The sequence below is a fragment of the Lepisma saccharinum genome, chromosome 9 (assembly GCF_977018435.1).
Source record: "Lepisma saccharinum chromosome 9, izLepSacc3.1, whole genome shotgun sequence".
Classification (NCBI taxonomy): domain Eukaryota; kingdom Metazoa; phylum Arthropoda; class Insecta; order Zygentoma; family Lepismatidae; genus Lepisma; species Lepisma saccharinum.
The window spans coordinates 360,760-379,792 of NC_139237.1; the positions used below are offsets into that span (position 1 = coordinate 360,760).

Here is a 19,033-nt window from a genome sequence, read left to right on the forward strand (position 1 = left end):
TGGTCCCTATATTTTGGATCAAGGGGTTAGGATGCATAACCAATTTGTCCCATAGATTTGATCTGTGGTAACGAAGTACCTCAATGATATATAATATTTCCAAATCGTCGTGTAGTTGTACAATGGTAGTAGACCGTGGATAACCACCTATTGTTCGCAACACGCTATTTTGGATCCTTTGGATTTTGTCCAGGTGGGTATGTGCGGCCTGTATCCATACAGCACCTGCATATGTCAGAATAGGACGGACCATCATTTTATATAAATGTAGTTTTGAAGATATGGCTAAAACTGGAGATCGCAACATTGGAGTTAGATAGCCTATCCGTTTCTTTGCTCGTGTACATACTTTATCGATGTGGGGGCCAAAAGTAAGAAGAGAGTCGATCTGGACCCCCAAATATCGTACTGTTCTTGCTGCCGGTATAACGGTGCCAAATAGAATGAGATGTGCTTGATTTTGATTGAAACTCCCATAACCAAACACCATACTATTGCACTTGTCCGGATTAAGTTTTATTTTCCATTTGCTGGCCCATCTTTCCAATAATGGTAGAAATTTCTTCATTCGAGCTTCGCAAGTGGAGAGTTTTCGCCCATGGACAAAAAAAGCAGTATCGTCGGCATATGTTGCCGTGAGTCCATTCGGTATTTCCGGAATATCAGCCGTGTAAAGAGCGTAAAGCATTGGTGAAAGGGCAGAGCCTTGTGGGACACCTGCAGCTATGTCGTAAGCATTGGAGGATGAACCTTGCACTGCGACCCTAAATTGTCGATTAGATAAATACGATAAGAAGAACTTTTTGTAACATGATGGAATTGGTAAATTTACCATTTTATGGAGAAGGCCACCATGCCAGACTCGGTCGAATGCTTTGTGAACATCTATGTACAGTCCTAGAGTTCTGTGTTTTCTGTTAAGATGAGAAACAGAATAATCAATAACTCGGAGAAGTTGTTCAGTAGTTCCGTGGCCTTTTCTAAAACCAAATTGATGGTTAGGGAGAAGATGGTTGTCATCCACTATCTTGGTCAGTCGATTGCGAAGTACACGTTCGAACAACTTACTGACATGGGAAAGGAGACTGATAGGTCTATAATTAGCAGCCTCTTTTGGATTTTTTCCCGGTTTCGGGATTGCAATCACCTTAGCTGTCTTCCAGATGGTCGGGAAATAGCTTGTTTTCAATATTGCTGTAAACAATTTGGATAGAAAGACGAATCCTTTTCTTGTCAATTTTTGTAGAGCGGAAGAAGGAATGCCGTCCAAGCCTGGTGCAGAAGTTGCTTTTAATGTCCGTGCTATGTTACTAATTTCTCTTGGAGAAATGTGAGGGGCATCTAGTCCAATCGGTAATTGAATAAGATCGTTATAGCTCTGTGTTACTGCTCGCTCAGTATCTAAATCTATTAAATCCTCGTTTAATTGGAAGTTATTATAAAATTGGCGGGCGAGAAGTTCTGCTTTGTCTTCTGGTGCAAGTACCGTTCGGTTTTCTCCTATAAGTACAGTCGGTGCTCCGGAGTCCCTGGCATTTAGATGTCTTGCCAATTTCCAAAAAGAAGGATCCTGCACGGTAAGATTTTGTAGCCGTTCATCCCACTGAGAAATTCTATCTCGTTCAAGGTACTTATGTAAGTGATTAGCAATAAATTTCCATTCCCAACGATGTTGAAAAGCAAGTGTTCTTTGCCATCTACGTTTAGCCCAACGAGTAAGTTGTAGAAGAATTGTAAGTATTGGTGATGTCAAGGTCTTTCTTGTAGTCTGTTGTTCCGTAGTGGCTTGTTTATAAGCTTTGGCTACTATTGACGTAAAATGTATAACTGCATTATCTATTTCTTCTGGAGTTGCTATACGTAGATGTAAGTTTAATTTTTGATGGATATTTTGTTGAAAATATTCCCAAATAGTGATGAACGTTGGCGGAGGTTGAAACCGATAACAATAAACTCCCTGAGCCAGAGCAGTAAAGACCGGTAAATGATCCGAAGTCAATGCGTCCTCCACATAGGGGGCTATGTTAACTCCAACTCCCTTACACAAGAGAATATCCAATACATCCGGTAAACCTCTACCTGTAGGATAAAAGGTAGGATCTTTCGGTGCTGAGATCGAGAATGTTGTATTTGGTAATATACGACGAAGGAGATTACCAGCTGTATTTGAAACTCTCGAATTCCAATCCGGATGTTTCGCATTTAGGTCTCCCGCAATCACTATATGAGATCCTAAGGAGTGTAGAGTTAAAATGTCTTGTTCTTGTAAGGGAAAGTTGGGAGGTCTATATACTGCAACAACAATAAGTTCCTTGTCCGCTGCATGTATGCGAATTCCAATGGCTTCTAAAGATTTTAATTGAGGGATTGGTATTTGCACCAGATTCATGCCTTTTCGAGCTAGAATTAGGAGTCCTCCTTTTGGGCGACCAATACGATCTAATCGGATGATGCGATAATCCGGCAAACTCCATTGTATATTTGGCTTCAAATGGGTTTCATTAATTAGTGCAAGGTCAACTCTCTTTTCCTTTAACTGCCGATATATCTCAGGAGATTGGTGTTTTATGCCGTTTGCGTTGTAATACAGCAGATGTAATTGACTGAGCAAGTTTCGTTTCCTAAAAGCAGCCATCAGATTGCATTTCCAATAGTGTTTGAATAATGATACTGATGACTGCCATTCCGGTAGTAGCCTGAGAGATTTGTTGAAGCCCACGAGAAAGGTGCTGCCAAATTTTTGTTAGATTCCAATTCTTAGCCATTTCCAATAAAGTGATGAATCCAGCTCCAGTAGTTGTAGGGGGTGGAACGTACGATTTTCTGCGTTGTCTTTGATGGAAGTCAGCATATTGAGCGTAAGACAATGGTTGCGAAGCTGCTGAAGATCGAAAAGCTGGCGTCGGTACTGTTGTAGATAGAGCAGCTGGTATTTCTTTTGAGGGCCCTGCAGCCGATGGTAGAGAGCTTGTTGATCTTTCAATATTCGCGGTCTCTGTCTGGTTAGTTGTTTGGCTTGGTCGAATTGTAGTGGCTGTGCGTTGTGTAATGCCAGCAAACAGACGGCAACCTCGAAAATTTGCAGGATGTGCACCCCCACAGTTGACACACTTTGGGAGTTGATCTTCACGTAAAGAGCAGTCCTTGGCCAGGTGGTTTTTCCCGCACTTCACGCAACGCGGGGTTGTATGGCAGTTTCGCTGAGTATGCCCTAGGCGTTGACAAACAAAACATTGTAAAGTCGTCGGTGGTTGGTAAGGTTCCACTTGAACACTATATCGACCTATGTATTCCAATTGATAGATACTGGAGACATCAGGAGTTTTTAGAATAGTCACCAAATATAAAGGAATTTTCTTCCTGGGAGATGATGCAGATGCACGTTGGGTCATTTGTTGTACTGTTAGTGCTTGAAAGCCCTCCTTGTGCAATGCAGAACAAATTTCAGAGGTAGATAGATCAATTGGAAGGAGACGGAGTACGACTTTAATTCGATCATTGGTCCTCGCGGGAGCGATGGCATGTTGTATACGTTGATGTTGTAGATGTTCACAAAGTCGGTCAAATTCAGGTGGAGAATTTAAATGAATGCGGATGCTTTCCCTAGTTATCCTGATTTTTGGATTGATGTTCAGCTTTTCCGTTATTACACTGACGAAATTATGTGGTGCAGGCTGATCGTACACGTATATCAACGGGCAGCGACGGTTATTTTCTGGATTTTTACTAGTTAAATCTTGGGGGGCGTCTGCCCCCCCCACAGCCCCATCAATTTGCATTTCGTTGTTTTCTACATCTTCATTTTGATCATTTTGTTGTAGGCTTGTGTACATATTAGACAGTTCTATCTGTGGAGGCACCACCGTGCTCGTTGTCTTCGCATGACTTGCTTTTTGGGTTAGAACCTGTTGGAATCCTTCCGCGTCTACTATTGATTTTTGAGGAAACAAAAATACTTGTTTTATTGTATCGAGGGAAGAAATATCCTGTCCATCAGATAGTGCTAACTTCGGTTGTTTAGATCGACGTCCCTTTTTAGGTGACTGTCTAAGGATGTTCTTATGAGAAGTAGATTTATTCTTCATTGTAGTCGCCGACTGTTCCGATGTTGCTGACGAGTCGTCGGAAGTAGAGTGGCGCTGGCTTTTTGTGGTCTGCTGCAATTTATACTGTTGTGCGCACCAATCAGAAGGAGGAGGCATCTGATTGGCTAATGTAGTCGACGAATCACTGAAGCATTCCGGTCGACGTCCGCTATTGGATCCCCGCGATTCTCGGGAAGCGCTGCGACTGGCTGTCTTCTCTGGCTTCTCCATCTCGCCGATGCTGGCCGCCGCTCGGCGCGATGTTCTGTTGTCGAAAACAGGCGCTTCGTTGAACACCGTGAGGTCTCCACGCCTGGTCCGAGAGGACAGAGGAAGCCTTCCCGGCGAGCCGGCTCAGTTTTGTACGCCTTCGACAGAGGGGGGCAGAATGGCGGGAGCCAATGGGAAATCCGCTTTTCGGTTTGATTTCACGAATCAGGAGCATGCACGGCACCTTTCAGGGCAAAGCATATAAAGGCATGATTTTTGGTTGGCGCGATTGTTTGAAACGGAAACGCTTAGGACAAGCACGCGACAATGGCCCGGACTAAGCAAACTGCACGAAAATCCACCGGAGGCAAGGCCCCAAGGAAGCAGCTCGCCACAAAGGCAGCTAGGAAGAGCGCTCCCGCCACCGGAGGAGTGAAGAAGCCCCATAGGTACAGGCCAGGTACCGTGGCTCTTCGAGAAATCCGTCGCTACCAGAAGAGCACCGAGTTGCTCATCAGGAAGCTTCCTTTCCAGCGTCTCGTCCGCGAGATCGCTCAAGATTTCAAGACCGACTTGCGCTTCCAGAGTTCCGCAGTCATGGCTCTCCAGGAGGCCAGCGAGGCTTACCTCGTCGGTCTCTTCGAAGATACCAACTTGTGTGCCATCCACGCTAAGCGTGTCACTATCATGCCAAAGGACATCCAGCTCGCCCGCCGCATTCGTGGAGAGCGTGCTTAAGCGCATCCCGCTGCCCTTGGCAAACAATCGGTCCTTTTGAGGACCACAAATCCTACTTGGAAAGTACGTTTTGGTCGTATCTCTCTTTATTTTTATTATTATTGTCAATCCCTATCCTCGCGTTTATCCAAAAGTTATTTAAAATAATAACGCCGAAGCAATTGGGCGATATTTCATGAATATTCAGTTTTAATAATATATGGGTCAAAAGCTCTCGCTAAATCTTTAAATCTAATATCAGTTAGCGGTTTCTTGCTCGCAGTTCATTTCATAGAATCGATGGAAACGAAGTCAAACAAATTATGACTACATAATGTGACAAGTGTATTGCTTTCATGGTTTACATTTTTTTAAAAAAAAAATGCATGGATGGAAGGGAAAGGATGACACCGTGTCCGATGAAAAGAAAGGTTATAAGATTGAGTGATCGTGCAAATTCGCTCCTTCCAGGAGAATTTTGATGGTCCTCAGAAGGACCTTTTTATGGGGAACACTTGCGTGCTCAACCATTTTACTTCTTTTTTGGTGCAGCCTTCTTTGCTGCCTTGGGCTTGGCAGCCTTCTTTGGCTTTGGCGCCTTTGGTTTCTTGGGCGTCTTTGCCTTTTTCACTTTCGATGGAGACTTCTTTGGCTTTGCAACAGGTGCCTTCTTCTTTTCGCCGGTCTTCTTTGGTCGCTTGGCCGGGGCAGCTTTCTTTGCCGGTTTCTTCTCCTTGGGAGCCGAGCGTTTGGTCTTGGAAACAGCCCCGCTTTCCGGTTTCTCCTTCAGCGACGAAGCGCTGAGCTTGAAAGATCCGGAGGCACCCTTTCCTTTGGTTTGCACCAAAGAACCTGATGCCACGGCGCTCCTCAGGTACTTCTTGATGAAGGGCGCGAGCTTCTCGGCGTCGACCTTGTAGTTCTGGGTGATGTACTTCTTGATGGCCTGCAGGGAAGAGCCTCCGCGCTCCTTCAAGTTCTTGATAGCGTTGTTCACCATCTCGGATGTCCTGGGATGGGAAGGAGCCGTTCTCGGCTTTTTCGCCTTCGAGGACTTCTTGGGCGAAGCCGCCGTCGGGGCTGAGGGAGCTGATGCCGTATCTGCCATATCTACGCTCTTTTCGGAACGAAAATGAATCCCCGCGCTTGGTTTCGACCCCCTTTTCTCTCGGAGCGCGGACCGGAGCGAGAGCAGCTCTCAGGCGGGCCGAAGCAAACTGAAGTTTGTAGTTGCCACAACGGTAAGTGTGTTTCCTCCTCTTTCCAAGATTAATTTTTTCAGTGCTGAGCTAGAGAGCACCAGCATCCCTCGTTGTTGGGTACGTTCCGGAAACTTTGAAGTAGCCGTGAAGTGCCGCAGTCCGTCCCCACGACTTCCACGTTCCTCGCTTCCTTCGTGTCAAACTCACCGTAGGTGTACGCGCGACCTCCATATGCCCGTGATTTCCTTAGTTTTCTCTGAGAAAAGGTAGAAGGTGCGTCGGTTGCACGGAGGAGATGGAAGTTCAATCCTTCCCCTATTCTCTTGCTGAGAATCAGGTGCCTTGAGCATACGACAGGCCTCTCAAGCCAATCTCCGAAGTAGCGTGTGTCGCACACGCCTGTGTTTGAACGAAGCTGGCCTACTTCCAATGTATAGCCTTTAATTTCGTTTATAGGCGAAAATCTATCGCATGAGGACTGTGGTTCGATTCGAAAGCAGCCATTTGCACCGAAAGTTAGCGCGGCCCTTCCTGCTCTCCGCCGATAAATAATAATAATGTAATAGTTTGTGTCGAGGTGCCCGTTGCCTACTTTGGTTTGTGGGAATAGCGCGTATTCGAGAACTCGATGAAGTTGTCCGAAGATAGCACAAAAATAGGAAATAGCTAGGCTGGAGAGACTATATATATATATATATATATATATATATATATATATATATATATAACTACGCACTGGTAATGATCAGGCTGGAAAGTTCATACGAACTAACCGAGCCCAATCACTTTTTCGTTGTTAGGTCCTGGGTATATAGTGTGGAATCAAAAAGGTTGGTCATGAGATTCACTTTTATTCACTGCACTAAATTTTCTTCCCTATCTTGTAGCTTTTATGTTCACACATCTCTCGAAGGGTGTTAAAGCACATTTCTCACTATGACTACAATGAAATGTATAATTATTTGTTATGTTTCTTCTACACGTTCTTGGCAGTGCCCACGAGACGAGACATTTCCCCGAAAACGAGAAGTTGGACTATATGTACCTTACCGAAAGCAGTATCTTTCGCCAACGGCCATACCACGCTGAATATACCGGTTCTCGTCCGATCACCGAAGTCAAGCAGCGTCGGGCCTGGTCAGTACTTGGATGGGTGACCGCCTGGGAACACCAGGTGCTGTTGGCATCCTTTTTCTTTTTCAAGGTTCATAGTGGCCTTTTATTTGTGAATCGAAGCCGATCAATCACCCACAGTTTTTGCACAATCGCTTTTTTTTTTTTTTTTTTATGTACATGTCATCAAATAATAATAATAATAATATAAGTGAAGAATGTATATTAGTATATATGAATATCGGGGAAGGCGACGTTCTTCTGTTTTTTGTGGCGTGCGGGGTTGCAGGGTGCGTTCTTATTACCGGCGGCCGCCATAATCCCGGCGGGGAGCGCTGGCCTGCCCGGCGGATCCGCCGCGTCGCTCCCCGAAGAGGCCGGCGTTGGTAGTTTTCGGCGAGGATACGTGCCGGCGGTTGCAGGGAGTGTGTTTTTTGGGCGTTTTTATTTTTTTGCAAAATGCCATCGCCGTGGAAGGAGGCGTTCGCTAAAGGGATAGTCCCGGCCCGGCAACTGATCCGTTGGCAATTTCGCCCGAAACGCACCGGGGGGGGGGGGGGTGCACACGCAGAATAAAGAATTGGAAATGTCGCATACTCGTTGGCGAGGACACGTAAACCGAGGTTCTGTTTCAACCGATGCATGTCAAATCTCGCGTCTTTTCCCTTCGGAAAGGGAATGCTCGATCAGTGCAGTGATGTGAAAGTGTCCCCGCTAGTGGACAATTTAGCAGAAGGCAAGTGGGGAAGGTCCTGGTCGGAACGGTTACTTTTGGCAGCAAACGGTTACGAAACTGTTACTTTTGTCAGTAAACTGTTACAAAACGGTTACTTTTGGCAGTAAACTGTTACAAAACGGTTACTTTTGGCAGTAAACGGTTACAAAACGGTTACTTTTGGCAGTAAACGGTTAGTTTTAGCAGGGAACGGTTACAAAACCGTTACTTTTGGCAGCAGACGGTTACGAAATCGTTACTTTTGGCAGCAGACCGTTACATAACCGTTACTTTTTGCAGGAAACGAATTAACGATAAAATGACCATTCGGTATTTCTCGACTGGTCGGGAGTCGGGAAGTCATTTCCCGAAGTCGGGATCGGGACAGGATCCCCCCCCGGTCCCGACTTTTCGGGATCCCGCACACCCCTAATATTAATGCATAGGATGGAATGAACATTTTTTTTTTGCCATGCCAACGTAACCTAACCTCCCAGAGGATCTGGGTTCAGACGAACGCGAGACAAATTCCTGGAAAAAGGACCTTGCCTAAGACAACTTTGGTTCCTCTTCAAAAATTCGCGTACACTTTCGTTGTGTAGTCAGCATGTAATGATACCGAATGGAGGCATGTAGGCGTTCGAACCACACCCCTAACTGAACAAAAAAATGCTAATCTTCCGGGATCGTAAGTTGAAGTTCCACCCCCCCCCCCCCCCGATGCCGCCGCCCTCCGGAAACAACGTTCAGATCAATTCTTGGAGTAACCGATTTCTAATGCAACGGTTCCCGCCAAATGTCACAGTTCGTTGAGCGTACCAGTTCTCACCCTTTCATAGAAGTTAAGTGAGCCCTTTTAGTGCAAATTATGAATGTGACTGCCAAACTCTTCCTTTTTCCCTGCTCGTGGAGAAAACTTAAAGTAATTTTGAAAGTAAAATGAAGGAAAACACGAAAAATGAAATAAAATCACGACCTAACAAAACCTAACCTAATGTAACCCAACCGAGTATATGCAGATATTAATCTGTGTGTACCTTTCACTGCCATACTCTAGTAACAAACGTACAATTGTAAAATAGAAACGTGAAAGTTATTTTTGTTAAATATACAAGTTTATTTTATGTGTTCATCCAAAATAATAATGCGCCGAATCAATTGTTCCAAGTCTTAGGTTATTTTTTTGCAGAGGCATTTTGTCCAAATGTAACTCTAAAAGTCCTATTCAGCAAAAGAAACTAAAAAATTTGGAAATTTAGCCTATTTTTGTAAATTACGTGCTGGTTGACATTAACATTCATTCGTACCTTAAAAGCATTTTTTTTATATACGTAAGGTCAAAAATCTTTTCGCTTGCAGGCTGAGATATCGTTAGGTTATGTAAGTGTACGTTTCGGAGGGGTGGTAGACAAGTTCGTCCAATTCCAAGATTCAATTTTTGGCCCTAAAAAGGGCCTTTTTCGGCAAGGTAACTATTTCCTTGAGTTTACTTTGAGCTGGTGTACTTAGTCACGGCCTTGGTGCCTTCACTGACGGCGTGCTTGGCCAGTTCACCGGGGAGGAGCAGCCGGACGGCCGTCTGGATCTCCCTGCTGGTGATGGTCGATCGCTTGTTGTAATGAGCGAGCCTGGAAGCTTCGGCGGCAATGCGCTCGAAGATGTCGTTGACGAAGCTGTTCATGATGCTCATCGCCTTGCTGGAGATGCCGGTGTCAGGGTGAACTTGCTTCAACACCTTGTAGATGTAAATTGCGTAGCTCTCCTTCCTCCTCCGCTTCTTCTTTTTGTCTCCCTTGGAGATGTTCTTCTGGGCCTTTCCGGCCTTTTTGGCGGCTTTTCCACTTGTCTTTGGCGGCATGTTGCAGACAGACTCGATGTGCGCCCAAACCGTCGATTCTTTTTAAGAAAGGACGGTTGATATCAGACGGACCAATGGCGCTTCGAGACGTGTCTCCCGGACGCTCTCATTCGCGGCGATTCAACACTACTTAACAAAACCACCAAACTGGCTGGCAAAAATTTGTGTTTTCACGTTGTATCGATAGCAAGAGATCATCATGTCTGGACGCGGAAAGGGAGGAAAAGTGAAGGGAAAGAGCAAGTCTCGCTCCAGCCGAGCCGGACTTCAGTTCCCCGTCGGCAGAATCCACCGACTTTTGCGAAAGGGCAATTATGCCGAACGTGTCGGTGCCGGTGCACCGGTTTACCTGGCCGCCGTCATGGAATATTTGGCCGCCGAAGTCTTGGAGTTGGCCGGCAATGCTGCTCGCGATAACAAGAAGACCAGGATCATCCCCCGTCACTTGCAGTTGGCCATCAGAAACGACGAGGAGTTGAACAAGCTCCTTTCTGGGGTCACGATCGCCCAGGGTGGCGTGCTGCCCAACATCCAGGCGGTCCTTCTTCCCAAGAAAACCGAGAAGAAAGCTTAAGCTGACACCCTACCCCCTCAGCTTCTAGCAAATCGGCCCTTGTAAGGGCCACCAATTACCTTAGGAAAGGGTCATTGTCTACTCTATTTTTTTAAGTTTTCAAGTTTGAAGTCTGTAGTCTAATCAGGACTTGTAACTTGGCATGCAAATCCTGTGTTGATTCAATGTTGTTTGCCTATTTCCGATAATGTCAGAGAATAGTGGCTTACCTGTGCGTATACATCTTGTAAATTTTGATAGCATAGAGATTATGACGTGTGTTTTGTTTTCGGTGGAGTCAAGCTGCACTGAAAATAATAATAATAAAAAAATATATATATGTTCGCCTGAGTTATATTAATTGATGTTATAATTTGACAGAAGCAATCTGAATTTCACATAAATTCCTTTTGCTTTGCTAAACGACGAACGAAGAAGCAACGAGGGGTGGATAGTCATCTAGCGAATGCTGAGAGTCCTCGCGTGAATATTTTTTGTTGAATTCTCAATTATTTCAATCATTCTTATGTCATTATCAACTCCAGACGAGAGAAATCGTTCGAATCGAGGCTGGGATCAGGGGGTAAGGTTCGGGGAAAGTTGAAAGCTGACATTTCCTTCCTCAAAGAAAAGATTTGTGGCCCTTAGAAGGGCCGATTTTTCAAGATGGAGGACAGGCAAATTAGAGCCCTTAACCTCCGAAACCGTACAAGGTTCTGCCTTGACGTTTGAGTGCGTACACGACGTCCATGGCGGTTACGGTTTTCCTCTTGGCGTGCTCCGTGTAGGTGACGGCATCGCGGATAACGTTCTCCAAGAACACCTTGAGGACGCCGCGTGTCTCTTCGTAGATGAGACCGGAGATTCGCTTCACACCTCCTCGCCGGGCAAGACGGCGGATGGCGGGCTTGGTGATACCCTGGATGTTGTCTCGGAGAACTTTACGGTGGCGCTTGGCACCTCCTTTGCCGAGTCCCTTTCCTCCTTTACCTCTGCCTGTCATTTCTGCAGTGCACGTACGTGGATTCGAAAGATGAGAATGAAGCCTTCCCGGCGAGCCGGCTCAGTTTTGTACGCCTTCGACAGAGGGGGGCAGAATGGCGGGAGCCAATGGGAAATCCGCTTTTCGGTTTGATTTCACGAATCAGGAGCATGCACGGCACCTTTCAGGGCAAAGCATATAAAGGCATGATTTTTGGTTGGCGCGATTGTTTGAAACGGAAACGCTTAGGACAAGCACGCGACAATGGCCCGGACTAAGCAAACTGCACGAAAATCCACCGGAGGCAAGGCCCCAAGGAAGCAGCTCGCCACAAAGGCAGCTAGGAAGAGCGCTCCCGCCACCGGAGGAGTGAAGAAGCCCCATAGGTACAGGCCAGGTACCGTGGCTCTTCGAGAAATCCGTCGCTACCAGAAGAGCACCGAGTTGCTCATCAGGAAGCTTCCTTTCCAGCGTCTCGTCCGCGAGATCGCTCAAGATTTCAAGACCGACTTGCGCTTCCAGAGTTCCGCAGTCATGGCTCTCCAGGAGGCCAGCGAGGCTTACCTCGTCGGTCTCTTCGAAGATACCAACTTGTGTGCCATCCACGCTAAGCGTGTCACTATCATGCCAAAGGACATCCAGCTCGCCCGCCGCATTCGTGGAGAGCGTGCTTAAGCGCATCCCGCTGCCCTTGGCAAACAATCGGTCCTTTTGAGGACCACAAATCCTACTTGGAAAGTACGTTTTGGTCGTATCTCTCTTTATTTTTATTATTATTGTCAATCCCTATCCTCGCGTTTATCCAAAAGTTATTTAAAATAATAACGCCGAAGCAATTGGGCGATATTTCATGAATATTCAGTTTTAATAATATATGGGTCAAAAGCTCTCGCTAAATCTTTAAATCTAATATCAGTTAGCGGTTTCTTGCTCGCAGTTCATTTCATAGAATCGATGGAAACGAAGTCAAACAAATTATGACTACATAATGTGACAAGTGTATTGCTTTCATGGTTTACATTTTTTTAAAAAAAAAATGCATGGATGGAAGGGAAAGGATGACACCGTGTCCGATGAAAAGAAAGGTTATAAGATTGAGTGATCGTGCAAATTCGCTCCTTCCAGGAGAATTTTGATGGTCCTCAGAAGGACCTTTTTATGGGGAACACTTGCGTGCTCAACCATTTTACTTCTTTTTTGGTGCAGCCTTCTTTGCTGCCTTGGGCTTGGCAGCCTTCTTTGGCTTTGGCGCCTTTGGTTTCTTGGGCGTCTTTGCCTTTTTCACTTTCGATGGAGACTTCTTTGGCTTTGCAACAGGTGCCTTCTTCTTTTCGCCGGTCTTCTTTGGTCGCTTGGCCGGGGCAGCTTTCTTTGCCGGTTTCTTCTCCTTGGGAGCCGAGCGTTTGGTCTTGGAAACAGCCCCGCTTTCCGGTTTCTCCTTCAGCGACGAAGCGCTGAGCTTGAAAGATCCGGAGGCACCCTTTCCTTTGGTTTGCACCAAAGAACCTGATGCCACGGCGCTCCTCAGGTACTTCTTGATGAAGGGCGCGAGCTTCTCGGCGTCGACCTTGTAGTTCTGGGTGATGTACTTCTTGATGGCCTGCAGGGAAGAGCCTCCGCGCTCCTTCAAGTTCTTGATAGCGTTGTTCACCATCTCGGATGTCCTGGGATGGGAAGGAGCCGTTCTCGGCTTTTTCGCCTTCGAGGACTTCTTGGGCGAAGCCGCCGTCGGGGCTGAGGGAGCTGATGCCGTATCTGCCATATCTACGCTCTTTTCGGAACGAAAATGAATCCCCGCGCTTGGTTTCGACCCCCTTTTCTCTCGGAGCGCGGACCGGAGCGAGAGCAGCTCTCAGGCGGGCCGAAGCAAACTGAAGTTTGTAGTTGCCACAACGGTAAGTGTGTTTCCTCCTCTTTCCAAGATTAATTTTTTCAGTGCTGAGCTAGAGAGCACCAGCATCCCTCGTTGTTGGGTACGTTCCGGAAACTTTGAAGTAGCCGTGAAGTGCCGCAGTCCGTCCCCACGACTTCCACGTTCCTCGCTTCCTTCGTGTCAAACTCACCGTAGGTGTACGCGCGACCTCCATATGCCCGTGATTTCCTTAGTTTTCTCTGAGAAAAGGTAGAAGGTGCGTCGGTTGCACGGAGGAGATGGAAGTTCAATCCTTCCCCTATTCTCTTGCTGAGAATCAGGTGCCTTGAGCATACGACAGGCCTCTCAAGCCAATCTCCGAAGTAGCGTGTGTCGCACACGCCTGTGTTTGAACGAAGCTGGCCTACTTCCAATGTATAGCCTTTAATTTCGTTTATAGGCGAAAATCTATCGCATGAGGACTGTGGTTCGATTCGAAAGCAGCCATTTGCACCGAAAGTTAGCGCGGCCCTTCCTGCTCTCCGCCGATAAATAATAATAATGTAATAGTTTGTGTCGAGGTGCCCGTTGCCTACTTTGGTTTGTGGGAATAGCGCGTATTCGAGAACTCGATGAAGTTGTCCGAAGATAGCACAAAAATAGGAAATAGCTAGGCTGGAGAGACTATATATATATATATATATATATATATATATATATATATATATATAACTACGCACTGGTAATGATCAGGCTGGAAAGTTCATACGAACTAACCGAGCCCAATCACTTTTTCGTTGTTAGGTCCTGGGTATATAGTGTGGAATCAAAAAGGTTGGTCATGAGATTCACTTTTATTCACTGCACTAAATTTTCTTCCCTATCTTGTAGCTTTTATGTTCACACATCTCTCGAAGGGTGTTAAAGCACATTTCTCACTATGACTACAATGAAATGTATAATTATTTGTTATGTTTCTTCTACACGTTCTTGGCAGTGCCCACGAGACGAGACATTTCCCCGAAAACGAGAAGTTGGACTATATGTACCTTACCGAAAGCAGTATCTTTCGCCAACGGCCATACCACGCTGAATATACCGGTTCTCGTCCGATCACCGAAGTCAAGCAGCGTCGGGCCTGGTCAGTACTTGGATGGGTGACCGCCTGGGAACACCAGGTGCTGTTGGCATCCTTTTTCTTTTTCAAGGTTCATAGTGGCCTTTTATTTGTGAATCGAAGCCGATCAATCACCCACAGTTTTTGCACAATCGCTTTTTTTTTTTTTTTTTTATGTACATGTCATCAAATAATAATAATAATAATATAAGTGAAGAATGTATATTAGTATATATGAATATCGGGGAAGGCGACGTTCTTCTGTTTTTTGTGGCGTGCGGGGTTGCAGGGTGCGTTCTTATTACCGGCGGCCGCCATAATCCCGGCGGGGAGCGCTGGCCTGCCCGGCGGATCCGCCGCGTCGCTCCCCGAAGAGGCCGGCGTTGGTAGTTTTCGGCGAGGATACGTGCCGGCGGTTGCAGGGAGTGTGTTTTTTGGGCGTTTTTATTTTTTTGCAAAATGCCATCGCCGTGGAAGGAGGCGTTCGCTAAAGGGATAGTCCCGGCCCGGCAACCCTGATCCGTTGGCAATTTCGCCCGAAACGCACCGGGGGGGGGGGGGGTGCACACGCAGAATAAAGAATTGGAAATGTCGCATACTCGTTGGCGAGGACACGTAAACCGAGGTTCTGTTTCAACCGATGCATGTCAAATCTCGCGTCTTTTCCCTTCGGAAAGGGAATGCTCGATCAGTGCAGTGATGTGAAAGTGTCCCCGCTAGTGGACAATTTAGCAGAAGGCAAGTGGGGAAGGTCCTGGTCGGAACGGTTACTTTTGGCAGCAAACGGTTACGAAACTGTTACTTTTGTCAGTAAACTGTTACAAAACGGTTACTTTTGGCAGTAAACTGTTACAAAACGGTTACTTTTGGCAGTAAACGGTTACAAAACGGTTACTTTTGGCAGTAAACGGTTAGTTTTAGCAGGGAACGGTTACAAAACCGTTACTTTTGGCAGCAGACGGTTACGAAATCGTTACTTTTGGCAGCAGACCGTTACATAACCGTTACTTTTTGCAGGAAACGAATTAACGATAAAATGACCATTCGGTATTTCTCGACTGGTCGGGAGTCGGGAAGTCATTTCCCGAAGTCGGGATCGGGACAGGATCCCCCCCCGGTCCCGACTTTTCGGGATCCCGCACACCCCTAATATTAATGCATAGGATGGAATGAACATTTTTTTTTTGCCATGCCAACGTAACCTAACCTCCCAGAGGATCTGGGTTCAGACGAACGCGAGACAAATTCCTGGAAAAAGGACCTTGCCTAAGACAACTTTGGTTCCTCTTCAAAAATTCGCGTACACTTTCGTTGTGTAGTCAGCATGTAATGATACCGAATGGAGGCATGTAGGCGTTCGAACCACACCCCTAACTGAACAAAAAAATGCTAATCTTCCGGGATCGTAAGTTGAAGTTCCACCCCCCCCCCCCCCCGATGCCGCCGCCCTCCGGAAACAACGTTCAGATCAATTCTTGGAGTAACCGATTTCTAATGCAACGGTTCCCGCCAAATGTCACAGTTCGTTGAGCGTACCAGTTCTCACCCTTTCATAGAAGTTAAGTGAGCCCTTTTAGTGCAAATTATGAATGTGACTGCCAAACTCTTCCTTTTTCCCTGCTCGTGGAGAAAACTTAAAGTAATTTTGAAAGTAAAATGAAGGAAAACACGAAAAATGAAATAAAATCACGACCTAACAAAACCTAACCTAATGTAACCCAACCGAGTATATGCAGATATTAATCTGTGTGTACCTTTCACTGCCATACTCTAGTAACAAACGTACAATTGTAAAATAGAAACGTGAAAGTTATTTTTGTTAAATATACAAGTTTATTTTATGTGTTCATCCAAAATAATAATGCGCCGAATCAATTGTTCCAAGTCTTAGGTTATTTTTTTGCAGAGGCATTTTGTCCAAATGTAACTCTAAAAGTCCTATTCAGCAAAAGAAACTAAAAAATTTGGAAATTTAGCCTATTTTTGTAAATTACGTGCTGGTTGACATTAACATTCATTCGTACCTTAAAAGCATTTTTTTTATATACGTAAGGTCAAAAATCTTTTCGCTTGCAGGCTGAGATATCGTTAGGTTATGTAAGTGTACGTTTCGGAGGGGTGGTAGACAAGTTCGTCCAATTCCAAGATTCAATTTTTGGCCCTAAAAAGGGCCTTTTTCGGCAAGGTAACTATTTCCTTGAGTTTACTTTGAGCTGGTGTACTTAGTCACGGCCTTGGTGCCTTCACTGACGGCGTGCTTGGCCAGTTCACCGGGGAGGAGCAGCCGGACGGCCGTCTGGATCTCCCTGCTGGTGATGGTCGATCGCTTGTTGTAATGAGCGAGCCTGGAAGCTTCGGCGGCAATGCGCTCGAAGATGTCGTTGACGAAGCTGTTCATGATGCTCATCGCCTTGCTGGAGATGCCGGTGTCAGGGTGAACTTGCTTCAACACCTTGTAGATGTAAATTGCGTAGCTCTCCTTCCTCCTCCGCTTCTTCTTTTTGTCTCCCTTGGAGATGTTCTTCTGGGCCTTTCCGGCCTTTTTGGCGGCTTTTCCACTTGTCTTTGGCGGCATGTTGCAGACAGACTCGATGTGCGCCCAAACCGTCGATTCTTTTTAAGAAAGGACGGTTGATATCAGACGGACCAATGGCGCTTCGAGACGTGTCTCCCGGACGCTCTCATTCGCGGCGATTCAACACTACTTAACAAAACCACCAAACTGGCTGGCAAAAATTTGTGTTTTGGCGTCGATGGACTGGTGGCTCCAAGCGCCGACGCTGGACATGCTCTCTATCCAAATTTGGGACGGGACCTTTCGGCACGGCAAGAGTGAGAGCTTGCCTAGAGAACATGACTGAGCCAGTACCAGACAGCAGGCAGCGAGAACGACGGCGATTTTCCAGGATAGGAACCGGCGGGTGTGAGGCGCCGGCGAGCATCGTGGGACTTCGGCGGCCACTTCGATCCCTACGGCGAACAAGGGGGGGGGAGCGCGTGCGTGGATACCTAACGGTGACATACCAAGCGCACAGCTCAACACACGACCCACGTACCCGGACGTACGTTCCCGCTTGCCTGCCGGACGAGGCAACTCTGAAGTCCCTTTCTCCGACGGGGAAAGCTTAGAGTAGGTTGTTCCCTGGTTGCTACTGCAAGGACCCTAAAACACCTCCCGAGTGGCAACACTCGTGGGGGAAATCAGGATGCCCTCTCGAAGGGAAAACGAACGCCGCTTGTGTCTGACGGCCCTTCTTAGGGCCTTAAGCACAAAGCAAAAACTCTCCCCCACTAAGCGCTCAGTCCTTCTCAGGACAAAGCACTTTTTGGCGGGATTTCTAAGAAAGAGACGAATGTCATTGTCGATTAGGGACCTAGCAGTGCAACTCAGGGTAAGGTGTCAATCCCCAAAGCGGCTAACTGCACCTCCGGGCGCCCGGCGCAAACCCTAGTGGTGATACATAAGACCGAGGAGTAACGCAAGAACGAGGATGCCGTGGGGAAGGGAAGTCACCTAGCAACGACCGCTCAAAAGCTCATCCTGAGGAAAAGGGGGCGCGTGGACCTGGGCAAAAGCGGGGAGGAAGAGGAGAAAGGCGAAGGGCAGCGGAGGCTAATCGGATCCGACCGGGGTGGTGGCCCTCAAAAGGGCCGTTTCAATGTGTCTGTCGGTGGGGTAGTTGCCCAGGCAGCACCTCACTCCTACATAAATGTCTGGAGAACAGGCACGGGGACCATGTGTGTGTCGCGTCGTCCTAGGACGATAATCATCCCGACTCGGAAAAGGACCTAAGGGGTGTAGGCAGGCACATGGGCACCATCGGTGGTTCCCCCGGGTGGGAGTGTGTCGCCGTATCCCTGTAGCGCGAGGGTCGGGGGGGCCCATCCGCTCCGTGGTGCGGCGAGAAGCGGTCCCCGGAGAGAAGTCGCCTCCCCCTAGGCTAAGAGAAGCCAATGCTGCCCGACGCCCGGACCCGAAACCAAAGCGCCGATGCCCGGAGAAGCAGACGAGATGCCTCCCAACGGACTTGACCCGACAACGACTTCTCCTCCTTTTACGCAGACGTCTTGCTAATATTCGATCCGGCTAACCTTTCGGCCTTTTTATCAAAATTAATCTTCGATTCGGCATTTGTGTCCAAAATTCGGTTGTCAGTCGGAATGCGTAGGTCCTACTAACATATAGAAATTCCAGATAGCCTTCGGGCTGAACCTACACCAAATCCTAAAATCCCGACCTCATCCTCTCCCCTAGGAATGAACCTATAGGGTGTGCGAAGTTCCTCCCCCTTCAACGTGGGGGTTCCTAGCACACTAGTATCTAGCTGAAACTCATGCTAATTCAATACGCGGCCGAGGTTTTTCCCAGCTTGCTGGGTTTTTACTCGGGAGTTTCCCTTCACTCTCTTGTAGTCTTTTCAACTCTTTCAAATTTCGACACCTGGTAAAAGTCTTTATTCCAAGACTATACACCTGGAAGCATGACATCAGATGTTCCTGTAGGTAGTTCGTAACTAGAGCATGCCTGCATGAAATGGAGGTTTCCCCAAGGGAGAAATCCGGCTGGACTGGATCTATTCTGAGGGGAAGATCACACCTAGGCAAAAGACCAGACATGGGGCTATAATG

The 19,033-nt window shown here is 46.9% G+C and overlaps 6 protein-coding genes and 2 non-coding genes across 8 annotated transcripts; 5 read left to right on the forward strand and 3 right to left on the reverse strand.

Annotated features, from left to right (window-relative positions):
* Positions 1–4,622: 4,622 nt before the first annotated feature.
* LOC145992950 (histone H3) lies at positions 4,623–5,033 on the forward strand. The gene has a single exon (XM_083129340.1). It carries the CDS (start codon positions 4,623–4,625, stop codon positions 5,031–5,033), a length of 411 nt encoding a protein of 136 aa, XP_082985466.1.
* Positions 5,034–7,281: 2,248 nt separating this feature from the next.
* Positions 7,282–7,400, forward strand: LOC145993060 (5S ribosomal RNA). Its single transcript, XR_014442272.1, has one exon. It is a non-coding gene; the product is annotated as a 5S ribosomal RNA (ribosomal RNA).
* A 2,128-nt stretch (positions 7,401–9,528) lies between these two features.
* On the reverse strand, positions 9,529–9,900 carry LOC145992951 (histone H2B). Its single transcript, XM_083129341.1, has one exon. It carries the CDS (start codon positions 9,898–9,900, stop codon positions 9,529–9,531), a length of 372 nt encoding a protein of 123 aa, XP_082985467.1.
* Positions 9,901–10,099: 199 nt separating this feature from the next.
* On the forward strand, positions 10,100–10,474 carry LOC145992952 (histone H2A). Its single transcript, XM_083129342.1, has one exon. It carries the CDS (start codon positions 10,100–10,102, stop codon positions 10,472–10,474), a length of 375 nt encoding a protein of 124 aa, XP_082985468.1.
* Positions 10,475–11,144: 670 nt separating this feature from the next.
* Positions 11,145–11,465, reverse strand: LOC145992953 (histone H4-like; the record flags this gene model as incomplete). Its single annotated transcript, XM_083129343.1, has 1 exon — positions 11,145–11,465. A coding segment is annotated over one exon (321 nt), but the record flags the coding sequence as incomplete, so codon positions are not given.
* A 234-nt stretch (positions 11,466–11,699) lies between these two features.
* On the forward strand, positions 11,700–12,110 carry LOC145992954 (histone H3). Its single transcript, XM_083129344.1, has one exon. It carries the CDS (start codon positions 11,700–11,702, stop codon positions 12,108–12,110), a length of 411 nt encoding a protein of 136 aa, XP_082985470.1.
* Positions 12,111–14,358: 2,248 nt separating this feature from the next.
* Positions 14,359–14,477, forward strand: LOC145993061 (5S ribosomal RNA). Its single transcript, XR_014442273.1, has one exon. It is a non-coding gene; the product is annotated as a 5S ribosomal RNA (ribosomal RNA).
* Positions 14,478–16,607: 2,130 nt separating this feature from the next.
* LOC145992955 (histone H2B) lies at positions 16,608–16,979 on the reverse strand. The gene has a single exon (XM_083129345.1). The coding sequence runs from the start codon at positions 16,977–16,979 to the stop codon at positions 16,608–16,610; it is 372 nt and encodes a 123-aa protein (XP_082985471.1).
* Between the last annotated feature and the right edge of the window lie 2,054 nt (positions 16,980–19,033).